Source organism: Elgaria multicarinata, chromosome 2, assembly GCF_023053635.1.
Source record: "Elgaria multicarinata webbii isolate HBS135686 ecotype San Diego chromosome 2, rElgMul1.1.pri, whole genome shotgun sequence".
Classification (NCBI taxonomy): domain Eukaryota; kingdom Metazoa; phylum Chordata; class Lepidosauria; order Squamata; family Anguidae; genus Elgaria; species Elgaria multicarinata.
The window spans coordinates 96780349-96794197 of NC_086172.1; the positions used below are offsets into that span (position 1 = coordinate 96780349).

Consider the following 13849-nt stretch of genomic DNA (forward strand, 5'->3'; position numbering starts at 1 on the left):
TCAGTTTTGCCTTTAATACCATTCCCTCAAGTGAGCAGTCTGGCTTTATTTCCTGGAGTATGAACTGATTTGATCTTCTTGCAGTCCAATGTACTCTCAGAATTTTCCTCCAACACCACAGTTCAAAAGCATCTATCTTCCTTCGCTCAGCTTTCCTTATGGTCCAGCTCTCGCAACCATAGGTTACTATGGGGAATACCATTGCTTTAACTATGCGGACCTTTGTTGTCAGTGTGGTGTCTCTGCTCTTAACTATTTTATCAAGATTTGTCATTGCTCTCCTCCCAAGAAGTAAACGTCTTCTGATTTCCTGGCTGCAGTCAGCGTCTGCAGTAATCTTTGCGCCCAGAAATACAAAGTCTGTCACTGCCTCCACGTTTTCTCCCTCTATTTGCCAGTTACCAATCAAGCTGGTTGCCATAATCTTGGTTTTTTTGAGGTTTAACTGCAACCCAGCTTTTGCACTTTCTTCTTTCACCTTCGTCATAAGGCTCCTCAGCTCCTCCTCGCTTTCAGCCATCAAAGTGGTGTCATCTGCATATCTGAGGTTGTTAATGTTTCTTCCTGCGATTTTAACTCCAGCCTTGGATTCGTCAAGCCCAGCACGTTGCATGATGTGTTCTGCATACAAGTTGAATAGGTAAGGTGAGAGTATACAGCCCTGCCGTACTCCTTTCCCAATCTTAAACCAGTCCGTTGTTCCGTGGTCAATGGACTGGTTGTAGTACAACATTTAAACTGTTGGAGAGTTATTCTTGCCTCCTTTGGAAGTACAACCAAGTAAAGGAAGTGCAACCTTCCACCCCCTTTCTCTGTAGAAAGAAATGTCAACAATAACGGAGGTAAAACTAATGATGTATATCCACATTAGTTTCTTTTTCAGTCACAAGCTGTGTCAGCTGCTATCAGGAGCAAGACTAACATTAGGTAGATACCTAATATAGAAGCCAACATTCTGGTTATATGTAAGCTTAGGAAATGTGATGTTGCAAAAGGAAGCCATGAAAAGAACATGTAACAGCTGTGTTATCTTCACAAGATGTGTGTGTAACTGTGTGCTATATATTTTTTACTTATACAAGAAGAAAAAATATTGTTAACTTCAGGCAGAGTAACCTCAGTAGAGCCATGCAAGCAAGACCAGCATGAGTATTTTCATCCATCGAAAGGATGAAGTAGTGTGGATTGTGTATTCTTACAAGGAGAACCAATTGAGATAAGAAAGAAGGATATATAAGCAATACTGAAAGCCTTTCAAGGCAATAATGAAATAAACACAAGAAAAGTAAAAATAGTAAAATTTAATACATGTGCTATAATTTTAAGTTACGGGAATAAAAATGTCCACAAGATGTAGGAAATAAAGAATAATGCTACTTGTTGAAGAGACTGACAATTGAAAACTCCTTTATCATTGCTCATTATGTTAAAGAGCCTAACTTCTGAGTTAACATTTATATAGCAAAGGCCTCCTAATATAGAGGCCTAAAGCCCTGTACAGTGTATCTTAGTGCTCCCTCAATTAAGTATGCATCTCTTAGGGTTTTTAGTCTATCAAGAACAGTTGCTTCTAGGCAGGCATTCACTAGGTTTTTCCAATTGAAATTTTACTATTTAAAAAGTCCACAAATTCTGAACATTATGGGGTAAGCTAATATTTTTTACACAATGTTCACAAGCATCCAAGAAATCACAAGCATCCAAGAAATCTAGTCTTTTAACAAAATACAAAAAATTAGCACATGAACGCTCAGCATTTCAAAATATAATCTTACATGTGTTCTGCTTGTGAACTGGGGTTATCAAGAGAAGGACCTGAAACCTGACATGGCATTAGGTTGAGTAGCAGTGCAAGTCACAGTAATACTGACTTTACTCACACCCAACCTCAAGTATTTGAGCCAGCACATGTGCTTATGTTGCTGCTATAAAGTTGTGCCAGCATTGAGGGACGACACGCAATTGTGAAACTTGCTATATTCAGTCCTATAGTCAGCAAGTCTTGGATTAGACAGTTAGCCATTACATAGTGCATATAAGGCTTTAGAATGATAACTTCATATTTTTATGATTTGGAGTGTTGTAACATATAAACAAGTTGAGTTTGAAAGGCAGGTTCATGCTGAGATACATTTTGCTGATACACATTCTTATTCTGGGCCTTCTGTTCAAGTTGGGCTGTACTCTAATTAGGTCCTGATTTGAAAACATAACAGACATGTAACATGGCCTATTAAATATATAAGATCCGTTTCCCCCCCCCTTTTTTTTTAAGACAAAGACATTACAACATGATGAAAAGTTAAATAAATAAATGGCAGTTAAAAACACACTTATAGTTTTCTCTGTGCAATATCGTACCCATATGAAAAAATATCACTGATCTCTGCACATCTGCATGGTTCACTCACTCTTCCAAAATCTGCTAAAAAATAATACTGTCAACAAAAAGAAAAGAAAAGTGATTTGCTAATTAAATCAGTGCTTTCAGGCTATTAATAACAATATTTAAACTTTTAGTTTTCTTGCAGCACAGCATTGACCCAAAATGGAAAGGCCAGTGATGATAATGGAAATATATAATAAAATATTAGTTTTAAATTGCTTAATAACCCTTAGCAGAAATGGAATGTGTTAATTATACTTTGCAAGACTCAGTCTGAAGGCAATTTCAGAGAATGCCAAGAGCTTCTCACTGCACCATTTTCTATGGCAAAGAAATATTACAGCTTTAAAATAAGCTGCACAATACTCATTATCTAACTCTTTCACATGAAAGTGTGTAAAAGCAAATCAGCAAATAAACGCTAAATGTGATTTATAGGTGTATATATATATATATATATATATATATATATATATATATATTCCTTTTGCACGTTGAGTGTACAGCTTCTATCCATATTTTCTCACTCTGTTTGGAGCTTCTTCCCAGAAGAGTTGTGTTGAGTGACGTTAAGTGAATGTTTGGGTGCAATGTATTAGCAGATAGAATCTTCGTATACTAATAATGGTTTGTTTCTTGTTGCTTTTTGTTTCGTTTTTAAAAAAAACAGTGCTTGTAGACTGCGACAGATCAGATGTCAATTCCTTTAACAAGAGATGCCTCCAGTGTGATGTTGAACTCCTGCAAGGTCTGCAGCACACGGATCAAGGAATTCACTAGGGTATGGTCCTTTATGAGTGCTGTGTCTTCATACATCTGAGTGGTAATGGAGCAGTCTGCCAGCAAGGCAATCCAATGGTGCAAGAGGTGATCTCTGCAACAGAAAGAATTGTTAAGTATATGAAAAGAAATACTTGCTTAGTCATTAAAATTGTGTGTGTATGGCTATCTCAGGGTTAAACAGAGAAAGTATATCTGTGGGCAATTACCTTGAGATAGAGGCTGTTCTGGGAACCTTGCCAAGATTCTAAGTTAGCCTCATCACAGCTGTATGTAATGTAGATAAGAATTGTGTAAGATGTGTATATAGTTTCTCACTTGTGTAAAATGGAACTGATCACTGCTTACTGATCACTGCTCTATGATCACTGCTCTCTGTGTATGCCTCAGTGTGCTGATCTGAACTGATCTGAATTGAACTGCACAGAAGCCTGAAGGAAATAAACCAGCTCTGCTGTGTAAGACCTGCGTGATGTGTGTTTGTTTCTGAGCACAAACAGAGTTCCAGAGAGAGAAAAGTTCTGGCACAATAACCCAACAAAGGTTATGGGCCCAGTCCAGTCCAGGAAGCCTACGCCAGCCTAACCCAGGCAGAAGAACCAGAACTTGGTGGGAATGGTGCAGTATCAGAACCAGGAGTCTGCTAAAACAGAAAACTGTTGATGAAGGAAGACATCAAGCTAAAGCCAGTGCTGCAAAGTGAGGAAAAATCTCAGTCGGCTGACTCTGAGGAGGACTCTGAGCAGGAGGACGGTGAGATACCAATTCCTAAAGCAGAGGAAATGGCAGGAGCTAATATGTCTGGTTTGCATCAATTGTTGGAAAAGCTGAATGACTCTAACTATGCATTATGGTCTTACAAAATGCAAATGTATCTGATTCAGGCTGAACTGTGGTATGTAGTCACAGAGGATCCACCAGATAGAGCAGATCCACAGAATGCTAAATGGTTTAAGGACGATGCAAAAGCAATGGCAGTTATTGCATTAGCTGTGGAAGACTCTCAAATTTCCTTCATTCAGTTTTTGAATACATCAAAAGAGTGCTGGAATGCGCTACAAGCTGTATATCAAAGAGAAACAGCGGGCAGTAAAGTAATTCTAACCCGGAAACTGTATGGAATGAAGCTGAAACCAGGGGAGTCTATGTCAAACCATTTGAAAAGCATGAGAGAAATCTTCAATCAACTCAGGGCACGAGGGATGGAGTTTACAACTATACACCAAGTCTATGTGATTTTGTCAAGTCTTGATTCATCGTACGACGCGGTTGTCACCATGATGGAAAGTCAAGAGGAGAAAAAATTTAACCCTTGAGTATGTAGCTGGAAAACTACTGGAAACCTATGAAAGAAGACAAGCTTCAAAACAACAGAGCCTTAAACATCCTGTGGCTGAATTTCAACAAAGCCATAAATCTTCTGATGTGGTGGCTGCATTAAAGGCAAGGAAATGCTTTAACTGTGGTTCCGCAGAACACTTAAGGCGGGATTGCAACAAGAAGAAGAAGAAGCTGTTGACAGCAAAGTGGAGAGAAGAAAACAACATGAATGAAGCTGAATCAACAAAGAAGTGTCTTCTAGCAAGAGTCAAAGAGACAATGAATCCTTGGTTTTTGGACTCTGGGGCTTCAATAAGTATGGCAAAAGACAAACTTTCATTTGTAACCTTGGAAACTTCTACTTCAAAGCAAAAGTGTGTTACCCTTGCAAATGGAACAAAAATCCAGATTTGTGGTGTGGGTAATGTATATTTTGATTGTCTGGGAGTTGAACTACAAAGTGTTTTATATGTACCAGAATTAGAAACAAACCTTCTAAGTGTGTTTCAGTTAACAGAAATGGGGTATGAGGTTTGTTTTACTGAAGAAAATTGTACTATAAAACAGGGAAACAAGGTGTGTGTGCAGGGAATAATGAAAGAATCTTTGTATGTGATCAATACTTGTACAGAAAATGAAGTTGTAGCCAGCAAAGTCACAACAAAAACAATAGCCAATTGCAAACCACACCAAGAGTGCATCCATTTAACTCATAAAAGGTTTGGTCACGCTAACTATAAAACAATTTCTAAGATTCCAGAATTGTGTGAAGGGGTGAAAATCAAACCATGTTCTAACTATGTAGAATGTAATGTATGCAGTGAAACCAAGTGTCATAAGTCAAACATTCCAAAACATAGTGAGAGAACAACAAAAAGAATTTTTGAATTAATACATGCAGATCTTGCAGGTCCTTTTGAGACAAGTCAAGGAGGAAACAGATTTTTCTTGTCTATTGTTGATGATTACAGTAGATTTGGATTTGTGTATGTGTTAAAACAGAAGAGTGAAACTTTTGGAAAGTTCAAAGCCTTTGTTAAGTGGAGTAAAAATAGATTTAAAGAACCTATAGCTAATCTAAGAACGGACCGGGGAGGTGAATTTCTTAGCAACCAATTAAAAAAAATTCCTCAGTGATGAAGGTATACAACATGACCTTACTGCTCCATATTCACCATTTCAAAATGGAGTTGCAGAAAGGAAAAACAGAACCTTGCAGAACATGTTAAGAGCTCTATTGAAAGAGTCAGGATTGTCTAACCTGTTCTGGGCAGAAGCTTTGTCCACCTCAAATTATTTGTTAAACAGGCTTTACCACTCTGTACATGAAAAAACCCCATATGAAATGTTTTACAAAAGAAAACCTAGAGTGTCACATATAAGGGTTTTTGGAAGTAAATGTTTTGCTCATGTTCAGAAAGAAAACAGACCAGGAAAGCTAGCTCAAAGAGGTTTGGAATGTAAACTGTTGGGATATGATACACAAACAAAAGGCTATCGTTTGTGGTCTCCATATCACAAAAGTGTAATTGTGAGCAGAGATGTAGTTTTTCATGAACAAATGCAGGAAACAAAACAGTATGTAAGTTTGCCTGTAGAACAGAAAGCTGTAGAAACAGAAGAAATTCCTGAACAATCTCAGCAAGAGAGGGAGGGGGAAGAAACTGTAGAGGAGGAAACTATGCCTGTAACTATGCCAAAGCGATCAGAAAGGGAACGCAAAGCTCCAATTCGTTACTCAGATGAATACCAAAGCAAACAGGTTTCTCATAGAGCTTTACTAATAGCCTATGAACCTACTTCATTTGAGGAAATTCAGGAAATGGAACCTACAGAAGCTCAGGGCTGGCATGAAGCAATGTCAGAGGAAATCAGAGCAATGGAAAAAAATGAAACGTGGGAGCTAGTACCTTTACCTGAAGGTCGTAAAGCCATTACCTGTAAATGGGTATTCAAAGTAAAACAAAATGAGAAAGGACAGGTGGAACGTTCAATGGTAAAACACAAAGAGATGTTTTAAAGCTGGGTCTCAGATTGTAACACAATTTAAACAACATGCGCAAGAGGAGGACTGTTAAGTATATGAAAAGAAATACTTGCTTAGTCATTAAAATTGTGTGTGTATGGCTATCTCAGGGTTAAACAGAGAAAGTATATCTGTGGGCAATTACCTTGAGATAGAGGCTGTTCTGGGAACCTTGCCAAGATTCTAAGTTAGCCTCATCACAGCTGTATGTAATGTAGATAAGAATTGTGTAAGATGTGTATATAGTTTCTCACTTGTGTAAAATGGAACTGATCACTGCTTACTGATCACTGCTCTATGATCACTGCTCTCTGTGTATGCCTCAGTGTGCTGATCTGAACTGATCTGAATTGAACTGCACAGAAGCCTGAAGGAAATAAACCAGCTCTGCTGTGTAAGACCTGCGTGATGTGTGTTTGTTTCTGAGCACAAACAGAGTTCCAGAGAGAGAAAAGTTCTGGCACAATAACCCAACAAGAATTCCAAAACAAGGTATTAAAGAAATATTCTTCCTTAATAAAGAAACATACCACATTAACTGGTATCATCATTCCTCCGCATACCAGACTTGGTGGCCCCATGCCTATCAGCTAGACAGTGAAACTGGTCCACCCACACATAAGGCAGTGGTTTCTGTAAACTCAAGGGAATCCCCAGGTATGCAGAAAAATATTTGTTTTAAATATGAAGGGGGGGGGAGAGAAAAAGCTTCTAAGAACAGCCTAATGTAGATTGAGCATGCTCAGCGATGTACAGGAGAGACAGCATGTTGAATGTGTTCATTAAAAAATGATAATGAAAGGAAAGAAGAACAAGGGTAGCAGGAAATTGGCCTGGTTGAGCCCCTAGTAGCATATGATATCCTGAGAGATGGGATTAGCGTCTGGAGATGTGCATCATGAGGTAGAAATCCACAACCAGGATGCATCCAGACAAAACTTTGATTGTGCAATTGCACTGCTCCAGTCACGAAATTTTAGTGGGGAAAGATCCAGATGACATTGTCTTCAGGTTGTAGCCTTCCTATGTTGTCATGTTGCCTTTTTTATTAAAAGAAAAAATATGTAAAGAAATATGTCTGAATCCTATTCATTAGGTAAGCTTTTAGGAAGATGGAACATAGGATAGGAAGCTGCTTTATACTCAGTCAGACTATTAGTCTGGTCCAGCTCTCCAGGGTTTTTGTGCTTCTAAAAATAACCCCAGAAACACTTGTTTCCAGATTAGCACAGGTCAGTGGAGCTCCCTTCTGTGGGGTCTGCTGACCTGCCCCACCTTGGAAATGAGTGTTTCCTTTTGTTTTGTAGCCCTGTTGTGCAAGCGATGGGTCCCATGAGTGCATAGGCACAATATGTGGTGCAAAGCATGTACAAATGAATCAGAACAGCCATGTAATACCTGGCTCCAAGGCACACCAGCATCTGAAACTTGCCATCTTTTCCAATGTTTCTAGGAGTGTTGTTGATGGCTGTGACAAAGCGACAAAAACTCCTGGCCCTTTTCTGCCAGTTTTCCTCTGGGACCATTTCATTCTGATCTAGAGCTTCGTAATACCCTTGTGCTTTTTCTGAATAAGGGACAGAGACATTGAACATAATGATCAAATCAGTAAAAGGTCTCAACGTCTCTCCCATATGCAGTTGGGAAAGTTTGGTGCCAGTTTCATTATTTTCATGTTACAAACTTAATAAAAACATATCTTGATTTGATTCTGATCACCTACTTCATATGAAATAATAGCAAAAGCTTTTAAAAGACTGATAAATGGAAGCACTGGACCAGTTCACATGTCACGACAGCCCACCATGGCTTAATTTACCTGCAGGAGCTGCCAGGGGCTCATGGGGGGCATTTTTGCATGGCTCCTGCAGACACACAGTTTACAGTGTTGTGTGAACCCAGGCAACAGGGGTTGTTTGAAGGCTGGACAACCCTGAAGTAACCCTAAAACAAGCCAAACAAGCCTGCTGACGTGACAAGCTACAGGAAGTTGGGGGCCCACAGTGGGTTGTCTGTCATCCGAACTAGGTCAATGCGTAGGTAACAGCAGGCACTACCACCACTGAAAGAACTTGAGTCAAAGAAAAGTGCTATCACACAAGCACAAATGCATAGCTGTGCTTATAAAGAGTGAGTCGATTCATTAATTCTGCTGATTTTTTTCCATATTTGTAATGATGAGTAGTGAGGATAGAAATATACTTAAGTTTTGTTTACTCTGATCATTAAGCAAAACAAATACACCACACTACCTGACCTCAGAATTTCAAATTGGGCAACTGTTAAAAGACTGCTCAGTCTAGCACATTTTCCTCCAAGGCATTGTTTTGATACCCTTTAAGAGCCAAACTGGATGTGATATCAGGTAGATCCATGCATTTAAAATGAAGAAGGGGTTCAGATGAAGAAGGGGTTCAGTTTTAATAGCAAAATGAGCACACAGGTGAAGGCCACCAAATCCTCCCTCCAATTGCTGCATGCCTTCCTGCAGCCCCTCACTCCAAGGTTCTTTTATCATCAAAGTCACTTCTGGCATCAAAGGTGGGTTGAAGGAAAAAGCATTGGGAAGTGGGGGAATAAAGTACAGGATGGAAAGCCGCAGAAGGTTTGGCGCCCCTCATCCGTGCACAACTTTGCTGTTTCAATTGGTCCCCCACTATCCCACTTCCCTCTTCCTATGTTATTAGAGGAGACCTGTGTTTAAACACATGGATCTGCAACAGCCACATGTAAATTTGACCCTATATGCCCAGTCCCAAGGCTGTGTATATCATCACAAACATACAGCAGACATTATTTTATCACTTTCTCACAATTTGCTCTTCCTTTTCAAATATATAAAAGGCAAAGATCACTTCATTTAGGAAGGCCTTGGCCTGGGTGGGTGCTGTTTTTATTTTTTATTTTGTAATTGCTTTTTTAAAAAATTGTATTTTAATGAATTGTTTTAATCAGTTTGAACTGTGCCTGTAATCTACCTTAAGTGCTATTTTCTTTTGTAGAAAGGTGGGGTACAAATCAAATAAACAGCAGGAAGACCAAATTTCCAAGTGAGCATACAATTTTTATTTTAAAAGGTGTAGAAATGATTACACTTCTAACCCTTCTAATTAGGGTTAGAAGTCAGTGATTCTTTCAGTTACAAGGATAAGGCACATTTAAAGGTGGCAGCTATGTAGAAAGTAGGCATATACAGGATGGCACGAGAGGAAGGCTGTCACGACCCCCACTCACCTTGAGACTCCTTTTTACCTTTCTCTTTAAAGGATCCCAACCATGAATGCAGTCAGTATATGGATGCCCACTCTGTGGATTACTTTTCCTCTCTGTTCCCACCTCTGGGCATCATCCTTTTACTCTTCCACTGGTTCTGTGATTCTCTGACCCTTCATGGTCCCACAGCAACCAGCTTGCCACTCTGTGCTCCTTTTTATTTACCCTTTTACTTTAGCACAGCCACCATATAACTACTCCGTACCTTACCTCAGGTACTTAAAGAATCCAATCCAGGGTGAAACAAAGTAACTTTTATTTAACAAAAACTAAGTTCACAGATTTCATTAAGCTTATGGTTTCATTTGTTTCAGTACTTGGTTGTTACAATAAATATATCATGTATTTGCCTACTCTAACCTCTAAAGTTAAATCTAATTCCTCCTTCTCCCTCTTATTCCCAAAACAATAAAACGCAGGCCTTAAACTGATCTAACCTCTTCAGCAGACTAATCCCGACTCTCTTTCACTCCCAACTACTAACTAACTCTCATTCCCCTTCACACACTTGAATCCAACAGCCAATCAGCATTCACTCCAACATTCCATTCATTCACTCCCCCTCCCAACAGAATTAACCACTTATCAGTCTTACCCCATGAAGTCCAAACAGCATTTACATCACAGATAAATAGCATAAATAAAACAGTGAATCATCACAAAGGCTCTTTGTACTTACCTAGAAAGTCCCAAATAAAGACATTTTTGAAAAGCCTGGGAGATTTAAATCCATGTTGAAACACTTGCTCAAGAGCTGAGACAAGCCCACATTCTCCACATAGCAAAACTGTCAAACTGCCTCTCTGTCAGTGGAATATAAAATATATTTTTATGTTTAATAAATACGATATGAATATACTATCATGAATTACTATTTTTAACTAACTACACACACACAGTAGGGGCTTTCCCTAGGCTACCACTACTTTGCTTTGATTTGGTTTATCAGTTAGTGGAATCTATCAAAAAGAGCTTCAAGAATAAAGCTTCAACAGCAATCAGATCTTACAACAATTATAATTTTATAATTTCTCATTTCTACCATCCAATCCTAGGGAGACAATGGAAATGGTAAATCAGTGTCAGGCATAAATTCAGAGGAGGATCATCTGTGAGTTATGTTATTCATGATTAAAATGAACCTAGTCTATGGGTTCTAAATTCCTTTGAGAATTCTGATTAAAACTAATATAAAGGATAAAGTTAGCTACAAGACTGTGTATTTGGCCATGTGCAGCTTAACTCCAGTCACTAATTCTATTTGTTAGTCACATATGCATATCTGTGTTACCCATTCTTCTGAACCACTGTTCTTTCAATAACAGCTGTTGGCTTTTACAAAGTAACTAGTGTGCACACATAAATATCAACAAAGAAATATTATCAAGTTCAGTTATTGCTAAGAATGGCAATTCTCACCTCTTTCTCTGGCTTGTGGAAGTGTTTAACAATTCCATTTACTGCTTCACCAATGGATTCTTGTATCTGACCTGTGTTTAACTCTGTGCAAAAGGGAAAACATGTATTTTTTCAATTAATACACATACAAATCAGGATTAAAATTATCTTTCTAGGTAGAAAATTATCTTTCCCCTTTCTAGGTAGGGGAAATGTTCCACACACACACACACACACACACACACACAATATATATATAAATTTCAAGGTCACCTTTCAGTATAAAATTCCCAGGATAGTATACAATCAATAAATTACATTATAAACAAAAATACCAAAAAAGCACTAAAACAAAAGCCATCCAACTAAAACCACTTATAAAACATGATGAAGTACCTGGATAAATAAAAAAGGCTGTGCCTAGAGCCAAAAAACACCATGGTTGGTGCTAGGTGAGCTTCCCTGAGGAGGGCATTCCATATATAAGGCACATCAACTAAAAAGGCTTTCTCTGCACTGCCCACCCATCTAACCTCAGTTGGTGGGGGAAGCCAGAGAAAGACCTTAGATGAATAACATGGGATTCAGGCAGGTTCATATGGAAGAAGGCAATACTTGGTGGCCAGGTTCCACCCTATTTAGGCCTTTAAAGATAACAACCATCACTTTGAATTGTACCTGGAAATGGACTGCTAGTCACAAATAGCTGTTTTAGAAATAGCAAGATGTGTTCTCTATAATTGCTCCCAGATAGCTGCCTAGCTGCTATGTTCAGTAATATTACATTTCTGATAAGCCTTCAAAACACAGCCCCACATACAACAGACGGCAATCATCCAATCAAGTGCAGGAGCAAATGTGACCAGGCTATCTCTGTCCAGGAGGGGTTGCAGCTGACACACCAGTCACAACTGGTCAAAGGCACTGCAAGTAAAATCAGGGCAGGAAGCACCACTCATCTCAAGCTGGCCTCCCATCCTGATTATACTTGTGCATAAACACACATGCCTTTTTTCCACACTCAACATGGAGGAGAGGCTCCCTCTGTGCAGAGTAGCAGAAAACAAGGCATCCTGCCCAGGAAGCAGCATCTTCTCTTGGGCAGAGCACCTTTATTGCTCTCACTCCATGAAGAGTGAGAGAAAACAAGGCACCTTGACTGAGAAAGGACACTGCTAGTGGAGACCTTTCCTGGGAAGGGCACCTCTTTTTGTTCTTCATCATAAGATATCAGGGTGGTACAGAAGCAGCATAAACACCATAACATGACACAATATAATACACCCCACCCCATCCAACAATATTGCAATGAAGAAAGCATAACACTAGCAGAACAAACTAAACAAATAACATAACACTTTAAAATAGCTGGGGCCTGGACAAATAAGTAAATTTTAATCTGGTATCAAAATTACAGCAGTGGCAGCATCAATCAAGCTTCAAGGAGGAGGGCATTTAGAGACAGATGTCTACAAAGCAGGCCCTCTGCATAGGTCCTACACAGCAAGCTTCCACTGATAAACCTGGAGAAAAGCTTCCTTTAATTATGTTAAGACACAGGCAGGTTGGCATAAGGGTTGGCATAGGATAGGGTTTTGGAATCTATGAACAGTGTTATGCTGGGGCAACCAAGCAAGCATATAGGGGACTGAGCTACCGCTATAGTATTCAGCAAATTATGTTTAAAGACAAAAAGGAAAAACATAACAAGTTTGGTGCAATCTTTATTTAGAACAAGTCAACCTCTAGCGGTAAGCAAGTGCTTACAGCTTCATATAATTGAAATTTGTAACATGTAGGGTTGTAAGTTTTAATTTAATATGTAGATTTTATTAACTAAAGTATTGCTATCCTCCCTCTCCCCTCAATCTATCAGTAAATCAACATGCTGTTGTACAGACAATATTTAAGGAATCCAATGCTGATTCAAGAGCAAGATCAATTCTATGACTCCATTTCATTTTAATGGCATAAAAGTGGAAGTTATTTTCCAGTGATAAATGTAGAAAGTATTTAATCTTTTTTTAGAGGGGACAAAATGTTGCAGTGCAAAGTGCTCCTGTTCAGGATTCCAGCCACACCATTTTTCAGAATAGTCCATTCCATTAGTATAATGGATTACTAATGAACAGTAGCTTACTTTGTTTGTTGTTTGGCGATATTGTAACAAATCTTCTGATCATGCTTGGGGACTGCTGCAAAGGAGGCGTCCTGCATTGCCTTTCATCCACTTCAGTATGGGATGTCAGCAATTCTCCCACCAGAATCCTCTCTAAACTGCCATCATCCATCCCTTTTCCAAGCCACCTCCCACATGGAAACCTAATGACACGAAATAAGAAAAAGAAAGCATTGTACAGGGCTTTATTCCCAGATTTTGTCTTTTAAAAAGCCAAAGACGACACATATGTGACTCAGTAAACATGGTTTTACTCTATAAACTTACCATACTTCATTTCTTAACATTCCCTGATCCTACGTTGCCTAGTCAGTGCAAGGAGGGGAGGGGGATATAATTGGTTACAAGCAGAGAGGTTGCAACAGGGAGCCACACAGACTTTCTGCTGGAAATAGAAATTTGAAGATTCTGGACCAGAAGCATATAGATACTTCAGAGGGCCCATAGACCGAATGAATTACATTGGCCAAGTTTAGATGACCAAATC

The 13849-nt window shown here is 39.0% G+C and overlaps 1 protein-coding gene across 5 annotated transcripts in view; it reads right to left on the bottom strand.

The window, feature by feature from the left end:
* Positions 1-3048: 3048 nt before the first annotated feature.
* Positions 3049-13849, bottom strand: part of DENND5A (DENN domain containing 5A) — a 69697-nt gene continuing 58896 nt past the window's right edge. For all 5 annotated transcript variants that reach the window (XM_063117273.1, XM_063117271.1, XM_063117272.1 and 2 more), the window contains 5 exons: positions 13324-13505; positions 11205-11287; positions 10465-10588; positions 7911-8079; positions 3049-3260 (listed from right to left, as the gene is read on the bottom strand). In XM_063117273.1, coding sequence (XP_062973343.1) covers positions 3077-3260; positions 7911-8079; positions 10465-10588; positions 11205-11287; positions 13324-13505 — 742 coding nt within the window. In that variant the 3' untranslated portion in view covers positions 3049-3076. The remainder of the gene's footprint in view (positions 3261-7910; positions 8080-10464; positions 10589-11204; positions 11288-13323; positions 13506-13849) is intronic.